Raw genomic sequence first — 23047 nt, 5'->3', positions numbered from 1 at the left:
GTTACAGCTAAGAAGTTCTATGAAATTCTACTGATAAAACTAAATTTACTCCAAATAGTTTAGACTAACGATTGATATTTCTTGTTTTTGCCACTAAGTGGCACCGGTTAACAATTTAAAGGAAAGCTTTCCTGGGGAGGGGATTACTCTATTCCAACACTGTAACATTTTAGCAGCGATTTGATGGTGTATTTTTACTTGCTAGTCCAGAAGTCTAAAACCTTTCCCAAACTTAAAAACGTATTACTGGATAAAGAATGTAGAGCAGGTCCAAGCCTTAGGTGGGCCACAGGACTGCATCAGTGCTACTTACTCATAATAATCCACAGCTGCCTGCAGAGCATTTCTCACGTCTTCTGGAAATTCTCCCATATCTTGAGGACCAGGGCAGGCAAAGCTTTTCCCTTTGGCATGATACACATTTCCAAGATTGTAAAGTGCTCTTGCTTCTCCCACCTAGATGAAGATATCAACAGAGTTTACATTTTGAAATCAGAAGCCAGGTATTATAATGCTTATCACATATATTTATTTATAATTATCCTTGATAGTCAAGAGAAAGAAATGTTTATGATGGCCATCCATACAACCAAATAAATGATTACTTATGAAAGAATGTCTACTATTTTTTCTCCACTATTTTAAATTTTTTACTTCTATTTTTCTATGAATATTTTCTTCATTGGTATTAACTTTTAGATAAACTACAGAATAATTAAGTAAAATTAAAACACAAAGCAATTTCAAATAAAACATTTGGCCCACTATGTAATATTCCTTATTACCTTGTCATTAAGCTCTCTGGAAATATCTAGGTGTCGCTGACAACAAACTACAGCTTCATCAAAATTCCCAAGAACTTTTAAGGTGTTTCCCAGATTACCGCTAGCTTTGGCTTCCCCCAGCTGATCTCCAATAGTCCTGGAGGGGGGGGAAAGCAAATGGTGTTAAAAATAAAGCAAGCAGCCAGAGTATAGTTTTCCCTAGAGGACAACTGACATGCTTTAGGTAAGAAGGACCTGTTATTAGCCCTGAAACCTACTTTAAATAAAAATGTAAAACTTATGTTTCTGTATTTAAATGTAATTAATTTTCATTCATTTAATTAAACTCTAGTGTCATTTCACTACTATTAAATCATTTAATTACACTGTGATCAGCCTAAAGTTTTAAAATGCAGTGCTACTGAATCAGAACTCACTAAAATGTATTAAGTTCATTTTTTTTAATTGAATAAACATTTTTTAAGAAACATTCAAGGAGAAAGAGTATTAAAAAGCTTAAATTAATTACCTTGCTAGAGTTAAATCATGATGGTGGTATTCTAATGCTTTGGCATAATCATGCAAATAGAAATAAGCATTGCCCAGCTGGCTGTAAATAGCACTAAGTGTTTTTAGGTCTTCAGTTCCAACTTGAACTGCAGCTTCAAAGAAGGACACACCAGCACGGCAGTCTCCTGACTTACACAGACGTTCCCCTTCCAAGGCCAGTTCTAGGCAAGAAGCTTCCATTCTATAAAATTACATAGGACAGACATTTACAACATTATATTATAACTGCACCACAGTTATTTTTAACTTCAGGTAATACAATTTTAATGTTGGCTATGTCTACTCTTGCTTAGAAGAGCTGCCTCTATAATTAAAGTACATATACATTATTGATAAAACAGTAAACTATTATTTATAGCATGAGCTAATTTGCCTAATCAAATGTCTCTGAGCCCCAGATGTCTTTTATATAGGATAGCTAAATACCTCTATATGGAGCCCATTTTAATTGGCCCACCCAGAGCAACCCACTTCACCAATGAGAGAACCTAAAGTAGTGTTTCCTAAAGTATTCTGAGTTGTGGCAGACTTATGGACTTCCTCAGAGTGTGGGAGAAAACAGGTACCTGGGGAAGGTGATGTCCTATAATTAATACTCTTCTCTATCTAGGTATCTAAGTGATCTACTCAGCCATACATCAAGCCCTCCTACCATCCCTATCTCTTTCTCTGTCTCAAACACTCACACACACTCCTTTCTGTCCTTACCACCACATGGTATCTCTACCTCAGAAAAAAAAGGAGCAAAGTATTTTGATCTATAAGGCATACTTCTATAAGAGAACTAAGTGACAAGAAACTTTGTTAGAAAGCAGTAATTTAAATATTTTCAGAAATTCTAATTCTCAAAGTCTGTCACTGGATTTTTAAAAGCTAGAAGAATTAAGTTATTTTAAATCTACATTGGAGAAAAAGCAATGATACTTTAGGTTCTAATCCTAGATTTTAGAAGATGACTTTTACCAAAGTTGCCACTGTGTTTCTTTAACATTTTTATGATTTCTGCCATGTTTATATTTTACATAATCATCCACTTAAGTGTGTTTCTACAATTCGGCAAATTTCTTTGAAATTGGCACATGTAATTTTTAAAAATCTGGCTTCAAAGCAGTATCCATGGAACTGTGAGGAGTTTGGTGTGATACTTATTTTCTAATGCACATTAAAACAAATATGTAAGTATTAAAATAAAAAAGTAAAATTACCTTATGTAACACCAGTGGTAGGGACACATATCACCCTTTGGGAAACTCTGATTAAGCTCATCAAGCATTCTAAATTTTGTTGAGCAGCATGAAATTACTCCTTACTGGAATTAGCTTTGAACAACTCTAACAGAGCAGTGATTCCTGATCCTGGCTGCACCACAGCAGAGCTCATATGGAGTGCTTTTTAAAGCTCTCCATGCTGGGTCCCACTCTCTAGGTATGAGGTCTGGCTCATAGTATTTTTTAAACACCCCCAAGTAATTCCAACATATAAGCCAGAGTTGAGAATCATTGCTTTAACAAGAAATAGAAATTAAACCACAACTCGCCCTAAAGTCATTCAAATAGGATTATACTTTTGTATTTCTAGTAGCAGGCCAATCAATTAACATGTTTCTTCAGATACTGTCTTTTAGCCTATAAAACTTCAAGGTTCCTTAAAGCCATAAATTAAAATGGGATTGCAAAAGTGGAAAATAAATCTGATAAAGAGAAAAGTCTGGACTAAGATTAACAGATCCAATTGCAAAGGTTCAAAGCAGACTTTTGGTTATGTAGCAGATTTATGTAGTTATCTATGATAGGTAAATTTCAAGTTTTACATCCAGGTATCCTTTTTTTATAATTCAAGTAATTAAGTAAAAGGATACAGTGTGATCACAATTACACTAGTGATTTCACCCCCACTTAATGGATTTAGGCAAAATAATGCACGTGAACCTCTACTTAACATTTTGCTTCAACATTAGACCAATTATATACAAAGATGAAAGATCTAAAGCACACAGAAAAATTAATCAGTTAAACCAGAAAACTTAGAATTTTTGCTATATTTACTTACTTATAAATTTTTTTAAATGTTCATTTATTTTTGAGGGAGAGAGAGACAGCACAAGCAGGAGAGGGGCAGAGAGAGAGAGGGAGACACAGAATTCGAAGCAGGCTCCTGGCTCTGAGCTGTCAGCACAGAGCCTGACACGGTGCTCAAACTCCGAAACTGCAAGATCATGACCTGAGCCAAAGTTGGACACTTAACTGACTGAGCCACCTAGGCACCCCTGCTATATTTATATTTCATGTCATTTCAAATTAATAAAACCAATTTTCATCTTTCACAAGTAAAAACTGCCCTTTAAAACTGTATTTTTGAGGGGCACCTGGGTGGCTCAGTGGGTTGAGTATCCAACTTCAGCTCAGGTCATGATCTCGCTGTCTGTGAGTTCAAGCCCCGCATCAGGCTCTGTGCTGACAGCTCAGAGCCTGGACCCTGTTTCAGATTCTGTGTCTCCCTCTCTCTCTCTGCCCCTCCCCCACTCATGCTCCGTCTCTGTCTCTGTCAAAATTAAATATTTAAAAAAACTGTATTTTTGAAAATTAGGGACTTCATAAAGAAAAAGATTATTTTTGAGATTTTATGAGGTTATTGCTGTATTTTGTGTATGAAGAGAAATGAGGCAGTACAAAGACTACTATGTAAAAAATGTGATTTTCTTAAAGGATTCTTTTGCTAGACTGGCTACCTAAACTAGGTGTCTTTATTTGTCTGAATACTGAAACCACTGAACTTTCAAGAATTACCATAGGAAAAAAAATTGGAAAAGATATTTTTATGTATAAAATACTTTTTCTATTAAAAATTTTTAACTTAAGCATGATTCTAATTATGTAAGAAAATTATATATTGAGCAATTTCACTGGTAGGAATTGATCTTAAAGTTTTATGTACACAAATTCAAGAATATATATGTGAAAGGACATTCACAGCAGCAAAAACACACACACACACATACACAACTTAAATGTCCATCAACAGAGTATTAAGGAAAATTACACGCCACTGTACAATTGAATACTAATAATGGCACATGATTTCACTGAAGGAGAAGTAGAGAAATAGTTACATACAGCAGCACCATCAGTTCAAGATGATTAGCTAGCTGGCTGGCCAGGAAATTAGGGACAAGGCAGAACTGGCTATTCATAGATAAGACATGTAAAAATTGGAAGTTTACAACATGTTTGCCTATATCCATATAAACCAGAGAAGTGTCTTCTTCAAATAAACATTTTCACAAATATTTGACTTTCTGGTTTGAAACTTACACAACGTTTTACCGGAACCATCAATCCAAATTATGTATGTAACAAAATTTAGCTGCAGACTGAATTTATAGCTACAAATTTTTAAAAAGACATTTTAGATAATTTCATTAGAAATAGTGACAGCAAACTGGAACCCTGGTGGCTGCTCAGCTGTCTCTGAAGTCCATGAAGTAAGAATGTCCTATAAGAGAAACTACCTTGGAAAAGTTATTTCAGTAACTTTCCCAAAATCATTCCCAAATAAAGTCCCCATCTCTCTAGTAATGATTAATTCTGAGATATATTGTAGCTCTGGTATGTTTTATTAGAAAAGAAGTCAACATTTTGGCAAAATCTCCAACACCTAAAATCAAATATATCTAATTGCATAATAGTCAAGGCAGGTTGGCTTATAAATTTTTTAGAAGATCATTAAATAGTAAGAGAGAAAGTAATTTCATATCCTCTCTGTCTCTATGAGAGAATAGAATTACTTCATTTGTTTACCAGCTGGGTTGGAAACAAAGAACACACTCAGAGTAGAAGACAAACTGGGAAAATACCTCCATTAAAATACATCCCACATACAAAGTTTCTTTTATTCTTCCTAATGGCCTAACTAGTTGTAGAATCAAAGAAAGCACATTCCTAATAACTACAAATAAGCACAGTACTACTATACTTAACTGAAATGTTTTCATTTTGCAAAAATGTTGTAATTATAGTTATAATTCCTCATTTTTTGCACAAACCCATGTCATTTCAATTTAATTTTTATATTTTTAATTATTATTACTATTCACTTTTCTTCCACGCTAGATTTTTCCTTTACCTTCTTAATTTTAGTTTCTTGTGTTCATAGTATATCAATGAAAGCAAGAGAGGATTAAAACCTCAATGCTACATCATTTAAAAAGATTTCATACAGATTATGTTCAAATTTGACCCTCCCCTCAAAAGGTTTACATACTATCTAAGAATAAACAATGGGATTGAGGTCTCAGGCTTCAATACAAGAGTGTTCTGCATCTTCTCCACTGTGCTGTCTTCTATAGCTGTCAAATCTCTTTACAGACCTTAGTTCCACCTTCCATGTGTTCTAATTGGGCATGGATCTTTTCCATTACCAATCCTACCTCCCACAATTTTCATCCATTCTGTTTACCACATATATCTATTCTAGTTTACTTGCAAAAGGGAAAGTAGTATAAATTTACCTTGATTTAGATTTAAGTTTTGATTGGTAACTTAGTTTTAAAAGTGATTTTACTGTATATTATATTAAGTTAAATTCTCAAAATAACCTTCTTGAGAATTACTGTAGAGGTATTACTACAGAAGAGGAAATTGATGCTCAGACAGGTTGAGTGACCTATTAAGATCATAGGACTGCAAAGCTGAGAAATGAAATCCTGTCTTTGTCTCTAAATCCAATGCTCTTTCCACTATTCAACATTACCTCAAACTCAATATTCCTCAAATACTCTTCAGGAAAGAATATTAACCACTAGATTTACCTAGCAAAATTAAAGAATTCAACACCAAAACTGTATTCCTTTACAAATTGTGTGCAATAGTCTAATTTTTACAATATGAAAGTTACTGAAGTAGGAACAAAGACATTTTTCAAAGAAATACAAGAGAAACTAGTTTACTAATGAACCTGATACATCCATCTTTCAACATCAACAATTACCAATATATAATATTACCAGTGTGTTTCATCTCTATTTCCATCCTCACTCTCTAACCCTAGATTCTTTTAAAGTAAATTCCAGAAAGCATATGATTTCATTTGTAAATATTTTAGTATGTATCTCTAAAAGAGTCATTTTCAAAAAAATTAATACTATCATGCCTAAGAAAACTAATTATAATTACTTTAAAAACAATCATATATTGTTAAAACATTTTTTTTGTTTATTTTTTAGAAACAGCATGAGTGGGCGAGGGGCAGAGGGCGATAGAGGCACAGAATTTGAAGCAGGCTCTAGGCTCTGAGCTGTCAGCACAGAGCCCGACGTGGGGCTTGAACTCATAAACTGTGAGATCATGACCTGAACCGAAGTTGGCCACTTAACCGACTGAGCCACCCAGACACCCCCATCATATATATACTGTTTTAAAGCTTAGAAACTAACTTCATTTTACTATCAGTCTCCATTTCTCTCTACCTTCATAAATAGGTCACAAAATATTTCATAAAGTATTCTAATATCTCTCAGGAGGTTCCTTAGTGTCTAAAGAATTATTCTATTTCAAAATTATAAACTCACTGTGTCACAGAATGTTCTCCAAGGATGGATGAAGACTTCCAAAATGAAAGAACAAGAAGGATAAAACAATATATGCTACCTGTTTACCAGAGCAGAGTAATAACTTATACCAGGCCATGAGTCCTAACATAAAGGATAAAAAGTATTACCTGCAATTATACAATAATCCAATATACAGAATATATATCAATATACAGAACGCTGATCCTAAAGCACTGAAGAAGCTAAAGCTTTGTTTGGCATATTGGGATTTGGTTTTTTGTTTGTTTGTTTCTGTTTTTGTTTAAGCCTAATCTCATGACCTTGAGATTAAGACCTGAGCTGAGATCAAGTTGGATGTTTAACTGGCTGAGCCACCCAAGTCCCCCATGGCATATTCTTACTAAAAATAGTTACAGTGTTTAAAGTTTCGTTTGGTGAAGTCCTATACCAATACACAACTATGTCTGACCTATGCTATATCATAGAAAAAGGACAAATCTAACTTTCCCATAGGTAGATGTATAATCCACTCCTCCTTACCTGCTGCTCTTACACAGTATTAAGAAGTATACCACTCTTGAAAATGTTTAGCAAGACGAAATCTTACTTACTAGGTTCAACTGATAGTTATGTCCAATGAAGTTCAATATACATTCCATCACACGTGCACTATGAGTCAGATAACATGCTTAGCATCATGGCTGCCCTAAGGAAGTTAATGGTCAAAGGGAGGGGTCAAAGAGGACACAAACTTATAAACAGATCAAATGAATTTTAATATAGTTGATGCAAAGAAAGAGATATGCAAAGCATGTTATGGGAGCAAACGGAGGGCACATAGCCAAACTATGGCATTTGGAAGTGGTTTCCAAGAGTAGATAATTCAAGTCATAGAGTGCATCATGAGCAAAGGCACAGAGACACGGAACAGCAAGACATGTATAGGAAACCAGAGCTCAAAGTGCAAGGCTAGGACTGGAAGAAAGTAAGAACAAAGGAATACACAGAAGCTAGAAAAAGGAAGATATTGTATACTATGTTAAGCTTGGCTCTGCCCTACAGGTGATTAGGAGGCACCAGTGATTAAGCAGAATTTGCACAGTTAGCTCTGTTTTTAGAGTGAGCCCCCTAGTGGCAAATTAAAAAGATGGCTTCTAAGAGGTGAGAATGGAGAATGGAGTGAGTCTAGAGGAAGATGAAGGGGGCCTAAACCACAACAGTGATAGGGAGGATACAGATGGGGTAGATAATTCCGAGCAACATTTAGGAGATAAAACTGACATGACTTCACAATGGATACAGAGAGTGAGAAGTGGAAAAAAGCATGTAAGATAACTCCCAAACTTCTGGAACCATGCCCAAAAGGGTAGAGTTATATTAAAAGCTCATTTTAATTATGTTGAATGTCCCCCATTTCTTTATTCAAAACTTTTTTATTTTTATAAAATTTTTTAATGTTTATTTTTGAGAGAGAGAGAGAGAGTGTGCGACCGCGCGCACGCGTGCGCAGGGGAGGGGCAGAGAGAGAGGGAGAGACACAGAACTCAAAGTGGGCTCCAGGCTCTGTGTTGTCAGCACAGAGCCCAACATGGGGCTTGAACTCACGAACTGTGAGATCATGATCTGAGCTGAAGTCGGACACTTAACCAACTGAGCCACCCAACTGCCCCTAAAACTTTTTTATTTTTAATAGAAATACCCTCATATTACAGACTATACAGACTTCCTTGGCACCATGCCCTAACACAAATCTGCTCCAAAGTACATCTATTTCTTTTTTTTTTTTTTTTTTTAATTTTTTTTTTTTCAGCGTTTATTTATTTTTGGGACAGAGAGAGACAGAGCATGAACGGGGGAGGAGCAGAGAGAGAGGGAGACACAGAATCAGAAACAGGCTCCAGGCTCTGAGCCATCAGCCCAGAGCCTGACGCGGGGCTCGAACTCCCGGACCGCGAGATCGTGACCTGGCTGAAGTCGGACGCCTAACCGACTGCGCCACCCAGGCGCCCCATTACATCTATTTCTTAAATGTGTGTTAAGATATCTAGGATTTGGCAACCAACACCTTCAACTTATTAGATATGCTGAATAATCCTCACTGCTACAAGTTTTATTTACTATTAGCTTATGACATTTATGTTAAAGAATCTATTAGTATTCTAATCACCTTACTAATGGTTACATGCCTTTCATTCTAATATTTATGTTTATGTTCATTATATAGTTTAGTGCAATGACCAGAACTTCTAGAATAAAAGTTAAATAATGATGGGGGCACATGGGTGGCTCAGTCAGTTAAGCATCTGCCTTCAGCTCAGGTCACGATCTCACAGTTCATGAGTTTGAGCCCCACATTGGGCTCTCTGCTGACACTGCAGAGCCTGCTTCAGATCCTCTGTCCACCCCCACATCTCTGCCCCTCCCCTGCTCATACTTTGTGCTCTCTTTCTCTCCCTCTCAAAAATAAATAAACAGAAATTTTAAAATAAAAAAGATATCATTGCTTTGCTCCTAAATGTATCCGAAATGTCACTAATATTTTATCATTAAATATTAACCTATTAGTTTATCACGTTAAGAAAGTACCCATCCATTCCGTTACTGACTTTTTAAAAAGTTCACTTATAAAAAAGATCACCAACAAAAACTGAAACATAAAAATTAGGTCATTCACATATGGTCCTATTACAAATCCAGCTTTTACCTCAAACATTTAGAAACAGATTTTATTTTTATACCTGTATTATAAGTTACAAAATATAAAGTAACTACTCATAAATTCTTCCAAAAGATGTTAATAAACGATAATATATAATTGATCTCTACCACTATTTTCCTATAGAAAGGATATAAAATCTTACCACAACAAAAAGAAAATATAGTTTATAGGAGATACTAACTACAGCTAGTATATTTTGAATATATTCAAATTTAAATTTGAAATGATCAGAGTGAAATACATGTTTAATAAGGATTAAAAGTCACCCACTAAGAAAGTAGTGGTCTTACCTGTAACGAACATGAAAAGAATGGTCTTCCCTCATGCTTATCAAATTTTCCTCCATCGAGTCATATTATAAGCTGAGTAAAATATGAAATTATTTTATTTTCAGCCAATCCAGTTCTTTACAATGTAGAATTGTTGCAGAACATTGTCCAGTTAGTATATTAATGAGTTGGTGTTAATACATCCTAAGCTCCTGCTTCTTCTTTATTAATAATGAAAGGAGGTCAATGTCAGACAGCTTAAAGGTTCAAAATGTGTCCCAAATCCTTGCATCTTTGGCCCTTTCAGCAGCACTTCAGCAACATTTCTGCAAAAGGAATACAAGATGCTTTGCTTGAAGTCCTATTTTCAAACAATAACCTAAAGTAATTCCAAGCCGTACATAATCACACAGACTGCTGTCATGTCAATCATGGGAGAAAAACAGCAGAGGGCTTAACTGTCATCACACAGCTTCTAAATAAGGATGTGAATGAATAGATGAGATTCATCTGAGGCCTGTACTTTAATTTTTTAAATCGTCCTAAAATACGATAATTTTATGTATTATTCTCTATTTATACACAAATTTTTTTTTTTAATTTTTTTTTTCAACGTTTATTTATTTTTGGGAGAGAGAGAGAGACAGAGCATGAACGGGGGAGGGGCAGAGAGAGAGGGAGACACAGAATCAGAAACAGGCTCCAGGCTCTGAGCCATCAGCCCAGAGCCCGACGCAGGGCTCGAACTCACGGACCGCGAGATCGTGACCTGGCTGAGGTCGGACGCTTAACCGACTGCGCCACCCAGGCGCCCCTATTTATACACAAATTTAGGAGAATGTGTTAGAGTATCTAAAAACAAAATTATGATACTTCAAGCTTTTAAAAATTGCTATTGTAACAAGTTAAATGAAAAATTGGTAATTATTCGAACAAGTCAAATCCAAACTTTAAATTTATGTCTTCACTATATTTGTGCTGATCATTAGATTATATTTGTATTCCTTTGTTCTCAGAGCATATTCTATTTTTACTTTTTAAGGTCTTTAAAATGTTTTTATTACTATTAAGTACAAAAGAAATTTAGAAAATATGTGTATAGTAGAATAACATAACATTTATATAACACCACCCAATTTAAGAAAAACAACATTATCACTGCCTTTGAAGTCTCCTGGGTGCCTCAATCTAACCCATCACATCTTCCTTTCCCCTCTAGGGTGATCTCTAAACTGAATTTTGTTCATTATTCCTTTCTTGTCTTTATAACTTTTGTACGATGCTTATATAGGCCTAAAAATCCTATCATTTAGTTTTATGTGGTTTTACTTAACATTATGTTTCTGAGATTCATCTTGTTGCACATAACTACAGTTTGCATATTTTTACTGCTGTGGACCAAATATATTTTTATTCTGCTACTGATGGGCATTTGGATTGTAATTTTTGGATTTTTTGCTACTACTAAAGTACTGTTATGAACATTGGTAGTAATAATAATAACTCAATGTACTGGTTAAAAACTACAGCAGATAAGCTAAAGAGAGAATGAGTGAACTAGAAGGATATCTGAAGAAATTATCCTGACATTCACAAATAGATTAAATAGACAAAAAAACACTGAAGAGCAGTTCAGAGAACAGGAAGACAAAATGAGAGGCTCTGACAGAGGTCTAATTATAGTACTAGATGGAAAAAACAAAGAAAAGTAAAGGCAAAATCTTCAGTGATAAAGAGAATTTTTCAGAATTGAAGACAGATTTGAATTAGCAGATTGATAAAGCACACTAAGTCCTAAACAGGATAAATAAAAATGAATCCCATACCCAGATCTATCACAGAGAAACTACAGAACATCAGATATAAACTATAACTTCTAAGGTAACAACTGACAGAAGCAAAGAAGATATATGTATGTGTATATATAAATAGATGTAATTTATAAACACACACACACACACACAAACACAATTATTAAGTCCTGGAATCTCAATGTTATAAACAACACTATAGGTAAATTAGTCTAACATTTTACTACCTCATTCCCGGAAAAGTCTTAAGGCAGCTAATCCTAATTTTGAATAGTCCTTTTAGAAAGTTGTTCCTTACTTTGAATAATCTTTCCATTTCTACCTATTTTTTCCCTTCTCCATCCAAAAAGCCTAATTCCTTTTGCACATCATCCTTTTAAATATTTCAACTAGGGATGCCTGGGTGGCTCTGTCGGTTATGAGTCTGACCCCTGCATTGGGCTCTGTGCTGAAGAGTGCAGAGCCTGCTTGGGATTCTCGCTCTCCCTCTCTCTCTGTCCCTCCCCCATTCAGGCTGTCTCTGTCTCTCTCAAAAATAAACTTTTAAAAATAAATGAATAAATATTTCAACTATAACATAAACTAGACTCTAAATCACACATACCCACTGCTTTGTTAATCAAGTACAGTTTGAGAGAGGTTAGTAGGAAACAGAGCAGTAAGGATTCCTGAGGAGGAAAAAGGTAGAAGGTGGAAAGGACTAGCTTTGGGAATACTGACAAGCTTCCCAGAGGAAATGATGTTTTCATATTAATAACCAGTTTGACACATAAAAAACACAAAATATTATTCCTCTTATCCTTCCCTTGGCCAGCAAAAGAAAGTGTCTTAAGAAATGATGAAAAGACAGGGTAGCAGCTATTAATCCAACAAACCTCTTTTTCTTTTGTTCAGAATTCCATTGTGCCTCCTTAATAATAAAACTCTATTAACACTATTAGTGTAGATATTAACAGCAATAGCTTCAATGTACATCTAGATTACACAACAGCTAAACTGTCAACCAAAAGGTCTTCCCCTATCCACATTGTGGTTTAGGCTATTTAGGCTGTTATTTATAAAATGGGGCAGAAGGTGAAGTACTAGAATAAATTAAATTTTGAATTAAGTTATAACTTAATTGGAATGTTATTTTATCCAGATTATGAAATTCCAAATTTTAGCAATCATTAAAACTATATTAACTTCATACTTATTAAAATGGATCCATGTAGTCAAATTAACAAATGTAAATAAATGGAATTGTGAAATACCTTATTTAAGACTGCATAGAGAAACATTTTAAAAATAATTAAAACAAGCAAGAAGATAGAATGTTATTCACCATTTCTGTATGGACAATTTATAACATGTTTTCACTATTCCCAAAAGAAATGTATACCCAAAGAAGTCACTCTTTCATTTAAAATCTCCATAATAAAGTAGCATTTCTTATCTTATAATTATTCACTGAACAAGTAATTCTTGATTCAATGATTAATTCTGCAAGAACTCTCTGATTTAGTAACAATGTGTTCATTTACGCTCCACATTACAAAGTTAACCCACTTCATATTTAACACACAGTTTATATATTACCAGTGTGACAGTAATAAAATCTGTAATAAATATTAAATTATGTTCATTAGGATAAGAAAATTTAATGACAGGACCAGGAAAGGGAATGGAAATTATAGGTTTGAAAGAATATTAAGAAGTCATCAAATTTAACCTCCAATCTCCATTAAGACTTATAACTAATACTTTACAAGGAACATATATGTGCTTAGTAGTATCTCCCAGGTTTTAAAAAACAATGCTCCTAAAACCTCACTGCTAGCAAAAACCCTCAGCATCTTTTGGTCTGACCACACAGAAATAAAGGGAAAGATATATATTTTTTTCTATATGCTAGAAATTGACAAAAGCATATTGAAAGATAAGCTAGTATATAATTCTGATTGCCTCAATTTTTTTTAAATTTTTAAAAAAATATTTATTTATTTTTGAGAGGGCAAGAGAGAGGGAGAGCATGAGCAGGGGAGGGGCAGAGAGAGGGAAACACAGAACAAGAAGCAGGCTCCAGGCTCCGAGATGTCAGCACAGAGCCCGACGCGGGGCTCGAACTCAGGGACTGCGAGATCATGACCTGAGCCGAAGCCGGATGCTCAACCAACTGAGGCACCCAGGCGCCCCAGCCTCACTTTTAATTACCTGATTAGGAAGTCAAAATAGGCAGACTCCCATTACACAGCTACGTGGACTTCTAGGCACTGTCCAAGGTATGTAATCAGAGTAAACAATAAATCCTATCCTTACTTTACTCCATCAACAGTAAAATATTTGCAAACTAAGCGATGCGGAAACATAGTACACAGTTACATGTATTATCATTTGTCCTTTCTTTCAATTTATTCAAACTATCCAACTTAAATGCCGATAACCTCTGGTCTGATTCTTTAAGTATCTCTATAAACTGGTAACACTCATCAGACAATAAATATAACTTACTTTTTTTGCCTCCAGGTTAGATAATCTAAATTCTTTAAACTTTTTATCCTAATAATTCCCTGTAAGGAGCAACAGTCAAATTCTCCAAATCCCTTTCAATTGTAATGTTTCAAGTCAGATACAGTAGCCCTTTAACAATTTGGGCAGGGATAAATATGGACAAAGAATCAAGAACACACTTCAAATGAAGTTCTTTTATAGTAGACTTAAGGGTACAGGTTATAACAAATACACATCACAGTAATAATGGGGGTAATAAAAAAAGAATGCCAAAATAAAGTCCAATAGAGAGAAAAGTTCAGAGCTTGGTTTTAGTGTGGCAGGTGCTGAGGGAACAAAATAAAAGCAAGAAAAATTATTTTGACATGAGAATACATGACTGACATGGGAAATTAGTGCCTAAAGCAAGGGAAGTCAAACCCTAGAATGGCTGGGTACTTGATTAGGTAATCTAGCTAGGAATACCTAAAGAAAAATGGAAAACAATGGCCACTGATTAGATACGAGAAGTAAAGGTCAAGCAGTAACAAAGAGCACGCCAATATTTCCAATTTTCAAGGTAGATGGAACAGTAGCATTGCACAGTGAATGACAAATCGGATTGCAAGAGGGATACTTCCAAGGTGAGAAAATGGAATCTTAGACTTTGAGGAGGGAAAAGTGTAATACTTCTTTTAAACTTGTACTTGGTAAAGTCCTATATTCACAAATAATAGCTGGAAAAAATAAAGATATCAAACGAGATAATTTGAAATCATATAAAATTTGATAAATGGGAAAGAATCTTAAGGGTAAAAAAGAACTGAGTGACCGACATTACTGAATTTTTGCACAATTTACATTAAAAACTGTTAAAGTACCAATGAGATCTAAATGTTAATCCTGCAATAAGTCAGCGGCAAAATTAAAGAGAAAGTGCAATGAAATAAAAATTAATGCAATGCATAAAAGTTCTGATTCTTTTTTCAACATACTCAATCTCTAAACCAATACTATAACCAAATTTTTACATAATACTCTGAACTAAAGTTAACTCAAAATTATACCTGTGTGTGTATCCATATATAATCTATGTATAGTGTTGAACATGGTTTTAGTATCAACTGATAATTGTCATATATAGCAAATGTAAATTACTTTACAAGATCCCAAGTTAATAAAATAAATAATCACAGTGCTTAGTTAAGCAAATCATTCTATTCTCTATCATTCTGGAGAAATGCAAATTTACCACAGATTATGCTGTAAAACTGTATGAATAAAATTTTCCTTAAGCAAATACATAATCCCAAATACATACTCCAATTAAGGCTAAGTCTTAATTTATTGTAAATTTTTAAATCTGCAACAATCAATGTTAGTCTGTGAGACAGTAGGCCAAGTTAGTTTAGAAAACAAGCATAGCTAACAGTGTAACTGCTATGTAACAGTGTAACTTTCTAATGAGCTGTTTGTGACTATCAATCAGCTAAATAAACAGAATAAAATTCAAAGAACAGATTAATGGTTCTAGATTCCAAATAAATCTTAAAAAGGTATACTACCAGTCAGAAGGCTTTCCAAGTGTATTTGAAATTAATCCTCAAGGTCATTATGAAAGATAGCAAATCTATGCAAACTAAAGGCACTATTTCAAACTTTTTTATTTATTTATTTTTAAGTTTATTGGTTTATTTTGAGAGAGAGAGAGAGAGAGACAGACAGAGAGACAGAGACAGCACGCATGCACAAGCAGGGAAGGGACAGACAGGGGGAGAGAGAGAATCCCAAGCAGGCTCTATGCTGTCAGCACAGAGCCAGATGTGGGGCTCAAACTCACCAACAGCGAGATCATGACCTGAGCCGAAACCAAGAGTCAGATGCTTAACCGACTGAGCCACCCAGGCAACATTCTCATTTTTATTCTTGGCAGGTTAAAAAAATATATTATGATCCAGGGGCTTCTGGGTGGCTCAGCCAGTTAAGCATCTGATTCTGGATTTCGGCTCAGGTCATGATCTCACAGTTTGTGAGTTCAAGCCCCATATCGGGCTCTTTGCTGACCGTGCAGAACCTGCTTGGGATTCTTGCTCTGTGCCTCTCCCGCAGTCATGCTCACACACTCAAAAAAAAAAAAAAAAAAAAAAATCTGGATATACGCGTGTGTGTGTATATACATATATCCAGAGCTATGGCCTTTAGAAATGTCAAAACAACAAATGCAACCATTTCAGAGTACTATAACCTAAACAATTTTAATGATATACAGTAAGAATTCCTTTTCATGTTTTCAATGTTTACAACTAAAAGCTCACGACTCTAAACAACTAAACTAGGGGCGCCTGGGTGGCGCAGTCGGTTAAGCGTCCGACTTCAGCCAGGTCACGATCTCGCGGTCCGTGAGTTCGAGCCCCGCGTCAGGCTCTGGGCTGATGGCTCAGAGCCTGGAGCCTGTTTCTGATTCTGTGTCTCCCTCTCTCTCTGCCCCTCCCCCGTTCATGCTCTGTCTCTCTCTGTCCCAAAAATAAATAAAAAACGTTGAAAAAAAAATTTAAACAACTAAACTACGCATAATCTTCCTTTTTTGATGGGGAAAATTTATACTTAAAGACTCCAATGAATTATTCCTGGATAACCAAATACAAATATATATGAAATTTCAAATTAGATAAATACTAAAAGAAAATGTAATGTAGAAGAAGAAAAAGATTTGAATATTTCAAACCTTCATCTTAGCATTGTTGTTAAACAGCGAGAAAGGACCAAGTATGCATCTACTTGTATGAGAAATGCTGAATGTTTGTAGGTCAACAGCAGTTTCCAAAAGTCTCCACACAAAGCACTATGGATATAATAATTATTGCATGAGCAAACTCAGTGTCTTTGGTTTGGCAGGCCATGATAAATCAGGAAGAATACTGAAGATTTTTCTGGGGGGTGATAAACTAGAAAGGGGCTCCATTTTTATACTATACATGGAGTCAATCTGAATTATGCCAATCACTACACCAATCATTAAAACTGCTGTTTTGTAATTACAATCCTCAGTGATTACAATAATTCAAGAGGATGAAATAGTTGTTTAAAAATTTCAAGGACCAAAGACAGATTACTTTTATGTAACATCCCTAATCTTGGTTTCCTTTTTTCCCTGCAAAGCAGTTACTGAATCACAAAGTACTGCTCCAACAAGACTTTATATTTAAAAATATAGGTAAAGGAATAGGTATGTTCGTTAGATAAAATTAGTATTTTTCTCCCTATTACTCGGTTTTCTCATCAAACTAAAGCCCAGAGTTTACAAATAATGTTAATTTTCTCTCCTACAAAACAATGTTAAATATAGTCCTTTTAATCTATTAGAAAATTAACAATCTTCTGAGTTTCAATGAGACACATAGGAAAAATGATTTATAGTTAACTGCTATAAACACATAAAAATGGGATTCATAGAAGTATTACAATACCAAAGTTACAAAAGACATTGTAAGGACTGAGGAAAAAAAACACATTCTAAATTTTCATCATTCCCAATTATATATTCAGTGCTTTCCAAATGACTACTCAGTTTAAAAGACCAAGAGATCACAAGAATATGTCTGCAATCCAAAAACACTGACAATTTACACTAAGCCCAATTTCTACCAAAAGAAAACAAAACCCTTAAGTGTATATATATTAGTTCTTGCCCTTTCTGATCTGTAATCTTTTTGTTAATGAATAAATGAATGAATGAAGTAAGTTTATTTAGGTGTTTTTCTTTTTTAGGGCCTATATACATTTTGGACAACCATGATGCACTTAATTGGAGCTCAAAGAAACAAATTAAAAATACAGCTTTTGAAGACACTGCTGTGCCCCCCCCCCAAAAAAAGAAAGAGACAGAAAGAGAGAGAGACAGAAGAGATAGAACGAGGAGAACACAACTCACAGAAAAACTTGTTACCAAGTTACCAGAGAATATTGACTTATAGCTATTTAGTACTATCTGTGTTGGTGAGTCATCAGCTTAAATCAATACATATATGAAAAACTCAGTAGTGAACAGAAGTGGTCCTTTGTATTAGGCATTGTTCTAGAGTTAAGTGACAACAAACTAGTTCTCTGAACAGAAGGACTTTAAAGAGGCATAACTGGTTTCAAATAAATTTTTAAGTAGAAATAAATCCCAAACGCACAATGGTTAAAAATGTCTATAAGGGTCCCTAGACAGTTTGAATTTAGAATTCTTTATAGGAAAATATAACTTTATCTTCTTCCAAATGTTATCACTATCCTGTGAAAAAATATGATTATTCATGGGATGAGCACTGGATGTTATATATGTGATGAATCACTAAATTCTATTCCTGAAATCATTATTACACTGTATGTTAGTTAACTTGGATTTCAATTAAAATAAATAAAAATGATAATTTTTTTTTAAATGTGCTTAGTCAATTTAGTAATGCTATGAGATATGGTAAGAATGATTCTAATTTTTTTTTCTAGGTTTATCTATTTTGAGAGAGACAGAGAATGGGGGGAAGAGAGAGAGAGAAGGAGACTGAATTCCAAGCAGGCTCCGCCCTGTTAGCGCAGAGCCCAACACAGGGCTCAACCTCACTGAACTGTGAGATCATGACCTGAGTGGAACCAAGAGTCCTACGCGTAACCGACTGAACCACCTGGGTGCTCCTGGAATGATTCTAAATAAAAAGGACCAGGGAAAGCTTTTTGGAAGCAAGGAATCCACACTGCACCTTAAAGGATGGGTGGACCCTCGTTAGGCAAATGGAGGAAAGGCATTCCAGTCACAGGGAAATGACTCAAGCAAAAGCAAGGAGGTAGGAATGCACAGAATGTGTGCCCAGGACAAGCACACTGGATTAGGAGTAGGAAAAGACAAGTCTAAGAAGGTACTAAAGCGTACCTCATGATCTCACAGTTTCCTGAGTTCAAGCCCTGCATCAGGCTCTGTGCTGACAGCTCAGAGTCTGGCACCTGCTTCAGACTTTGTGTGTGTGTGTGTGTCTGTCTCTCTCTCTCTGCCCCCCCCACTCTCAAAAATAAACAAACATTAAAGTATTAGGGGCTGTGAATATATATGTGGCCTTGTATTTAACCCTGTAATTTTTTCAACAAAGGAATAACAAAGTTGGGTCTGTGTTAGTAAGATAAACTGGCAGCAATGCATACGGTAGAACATGGAGAAAGAAGATAGATACTTCAAAAAATTCTAGAAGCGGGGCACCTGGATGGCTCAGTCGGTTGAACATCCAACTTCAGCTCAGGTCATGATCTCATGGTTCCTGAGTTCAAACCCTGCTTCAGGCCCACAGCTGTCAGCTCAGAGCCTGCTTCAGATCCTCTGATCTCTCTCTCTCTGCCCCTCCCCCACCCACACCCTCTCTCTCAGAAATGAATAAATATTTAAAAAAAAAAAAATTCCAGGAGTACCTGGGTGGCTCAGTCAGTTTAGCATCCAACTCTTGGTTTCAGCTCAGGTCAAGATGCCACAGTGAGTTCGAGCACCTCATGGGGCTCTCTGTGCTGACAGCAGGGAGGCTGCTTGGGACTCTCTCCCCTTCTCTCTTTGCCCCTCCCCTGATTGCTCTTTCTCTCAAAATAAAATAAATAAACTTTAAAGAAAAGTTTTGGAATAATTCCAGAAGCAACTACTGAATAGGAAATTTTCTCTTGTCATCTCACAACAAACACCAAGCAAATTGCTTTGCACATAATTGATGGTCAACAAACTTTTGATTTCTTGCCTGTGAAGAAGAACTATGAAGTGGCAAAGAATCCACAATAGTGAGAAAACTGGGCCTTAACACATATCTGCTCCACAGTAAAGAGTAAATTCATATTCATGTAAATACCTCAGAAAAGTTTTACTCAATTTTTTACTGTCTTTATAAAATACATGATTAAAGGATATTGAAAGTGTTATATGATTTAAAAGGTCCTAAAAGGAAGACAGTTGTCCTAAAAGGAGGACTGAAATATTTCTGCATGGTTACCAACACACAACACCTAAAGGCATCTTAAAAGTGAATTATGTCCCTACAAATGGAATCCAGAGAAGATCTGGAGGAGATTTAAACAATCGCACAGAAGCAACACAGCGAGGGCTCTGGGATCAGGCCACAGTTTGAATCCTAGCACAGTGACTTATCAGTTATGTGATATTGAGCTAGTTAAACTCTCAGAGTTGGTTTGGGCATAATGACACTTAACCAACATGTGTTGTGATGATGAGAGATAGGATTTATAAAGTACCTAACCCAGTGCCTGGCTCTGGTACTTAACAAAAGTATAAAGTATAGTAGCAATAATGATAGATGTCATTTTTTTAAATGTCTACTATTAGACTAATCTAAATCCGCATCAGGTTTTTCAATTCCAGAAAATTACAAAATTTTACTGTTTGGGTGAATCTCAGACATATTCTATGCTTAAGTACAAGGCCATTTACAAAATCACTATAGGCTATCTTCGTTGTAATTAGCCTAGCACCAAGTCTGGAATTTATATTAAAATATAATATTTGTAACACTTCATGCCTGACTTAATAACATTAGAAAATACAGCTAAACTGCTGATCTAGCCAAAGCAGATTTGGGGGGAAATGATTCTACAGCAATATCGTACAACTTTTTACTTTGTATCTGCTCCACTGCTTATATTATAAATAACAGCCTAAAGAAAGAGCTTGCCTGAATGAATCCACGGTAAGGTGTAAAGCAGAGGAGGTCCGAGACTGCCCTCGTCCCGAGCCCTCACTCTTCTCACACCCGCCCGGGTCAACCAACAGCGATCGTCCTTTGTTTAGAAGGAGGCAGCAGAAAAACCAACTAAAGCTGTTTCTCCAACAGGGACAACCCTAGCAAAAGTGGTTTTTATCTGAGGTAATCACAGCGGTGGTTATCAGACCGGAAATCTTCGCGCACCCTCCTAAAGTGGCAGCCTGAAAATTCAGCTGGGTTGGTACATTAACCCCCCACACACACCACGAGAGCTTCCAACACAAGCCGGCAGAAAGGAAAGCCAAGAACCTACTCCGCTTAACTCTGTGGCAGGCTTAAATTATGCATGAAGGCAAATAAAATTGCCACCCTTACTCGTTTTCTTGAGCAGAGTTCAAATGCTACTAGTTAACACGATCTAACTAGTTACCATTTAAACAAGGAAAGTATAGATTTTCCACTTTTTACTCTTCGTAGGTTTTTTATAGATTTTCGGTAAGGGCTTTCTTCTCAACATTCTCTGCTTGCGAAAACTTTCCGCAGCAACTACCAACTTCTACGGTAATTCGACAAGTCTGTGCCCAGAATTCGCGAACTGAAAACGAAGGAGACGCAGGTGTCCGACAAACACTGCCGGCTTCAGTCGGCAAGCGCAAGACTACAAGTGAATGCTGTCTGCCTCGGGTTAATTCCACAGGCGTTCGGGGTTTTAAGCCACTGTTTGTTACACTCAGAATGCGTGAGGAGTCGCTGTACCCTATCATCCTTTTTATTTTAAAAAGGGAACAAAGCTCTTAAACTTGAAAAAACTTAAAAAATCTCTCAACAAGAAAGCACCTCGCACATCAGCCAGCTACTCCCCATCCCGTTTCTGGTTTCTTCACTCGGGTCTCTGGCAGCGCCTGTCCCCGCCTGTCCCCGCCGACCACCTCGAACAAAGCGGACGGCCCCGGGACCCCGGACCCTGAACCCACCGCCTACCCCACCGTGCCGCACACACTCGACCCTCCCCGTCAGTTCCCTCCGCGAGGCGCCCTCAGACGCCTCAGAACTCACCTCCCGCGGGCCGGCGAGTCCCGGGAGCGCGGCGGACGCCACTGAGCTGCGGCAGCGGCGGCCTGGGGCGAAGGAGGGGTGGCTGTGGCCCCTCCCCCAGGCGAGTCCGCGCGCCGCGGGCGCCTCACCAGGCAGGGGCACCGCGGCAGGCAGGCGCGCGGCCCCCGCCCCAGCTCGCTGCGGGTCACGTGAGCCAGAGCTCATGTGGCTCTCCTCGCCCCCCTCGCCTCCTTCCCCTGTCCAGGGGTCCCGCAACACCGCCCGGCCTCCGCCGCTCCCTCCTCTGCGCCTGCGCCCCAGCTCGTCTCTCCCATTCAAACCGACAACGCCCCGCGTCTTTCGGACCCGCCAATGGCCGGCGTGGGGGAGGAGGGGCGGGGCGGGCGACGGCGTTTTTGCCTCTGGGGTCCCGGACGGGCGTGCGGGAGGGGAACTTGGGCTGAGGGAGACTTTGGGGGGCTTGGCCCCCTGCCGCTCCGGGGCCTATCCTCAACCGTCAAGTTGAAACTGCACTATTATTTCTTCTTCAGACGCTGAAGGGTGGAGCGATAAATATCTCCCAGCAAAATGTTCAGAGAGGGTGGGCGCCGAGAACTAATGCGATCTGCGCTTAAAGCTCCGACGGCCTGGAGAATGAGTTTCCCAAGGGGCATATGCGGGATATTTAAGAAAAAAGAGGGCTCTGTGACAGGAACAGAGGGACCCGTGTCAAAGTCGAACAAGGCAGCCTCAGTTCTTGCGGGCCTGTCACAATTCTGGCGTTTCCATCTGTTAGGAAAGCAAACTTGTGTTGACTGCAGAGTTGCCGGTTCCCAGGAAAACTGGGTGGCAGTCTACTCAGTTTCAGGCCAATGCATTCCAAACACACTGGGAAGAGTAGTTTTATTTCCGTGCACCTCCTCTCCACGTCAAGTTTAACCAAAAAACTGGTCTCAGTTTTTCACAAAAATAGCAAGTCTCTCTGGGCTGAAGAATCAGATGAATTTAATTAGATTATTTCTCAACTATTTCTCCACCAAAATGAAATTTACATGTTTCTGCAGGCTTAAAGAGGTGTTAGAGAAATCCCCACTTTCAGTATCTCTCTGAATGATGGCCATAACCAGTGATCCA

General features: G+C 37.1%; 1 protein-coding gene across 3 annotated transcripts in view; it reads right to left on the bottom strand.

Moving 5' to 3' along the window:
* The window catches only part of GPSM2 (G protein signaling modulator 2), a 48475-nt gene extending 26287 nt beyond the window's left edge, over positions 1 to 22188 (bottom strand). The window contains exons 1-6 of one of the 3 annotated variants that reach the window (XM_032594350.1): positions 21935 to 22075; positions 9892 to 10196; positions 7494 to 7588; positions 1294 to 1515; positions 786 to 921; positions 314 to 456 (exon numbers count right to left, since the gene is read on the bottom strand). In XM_032594350.1, coding sequence (XP_032450241.1) covers positions 314 to 456; positions 786 to 921; positions 1294 to 1514 — 500 coding nt within the window. In that variant the 5' untranslated portion in view covers position 1515; positions 7494 to 7588; positions 9892 to 10196; positions 21935 to 22075. Of the gene's footprint in view, positions 1 to 313; positions 457 to 785; positions 922 to 1293; positions 1516 to 7493; positions 7589 to 9891; positions 10197 to 21934 lie in introns of all 3 variants that reach the window. The other 2 variants (XR_003970764.1, XM_032594349.1) reach the window with 2 other exon arrangements.
* Positions 22189 to 23047: the final 859 nt, after the last annotated feature.

This window comes from Lynx canadensis, chromosome C1 (genome assembly GCF_007474595.2).
Source record: "Lynx canadensis isolate LIC74 chromosome C1, mLynCan4.pri.v2, whole genome shotgun sequence".
Lineage (NCBI taxonomy): Eukaryota > Metazoa > Chordata > Mammalia > Carnivora > Felidae > Lynx > Lynx canadensis.
The sequence above is the reverse complement of the archived record's forward strand: the minus strand, read 5'-3'. Positions and strand labels throughout refer to the sequence as shown.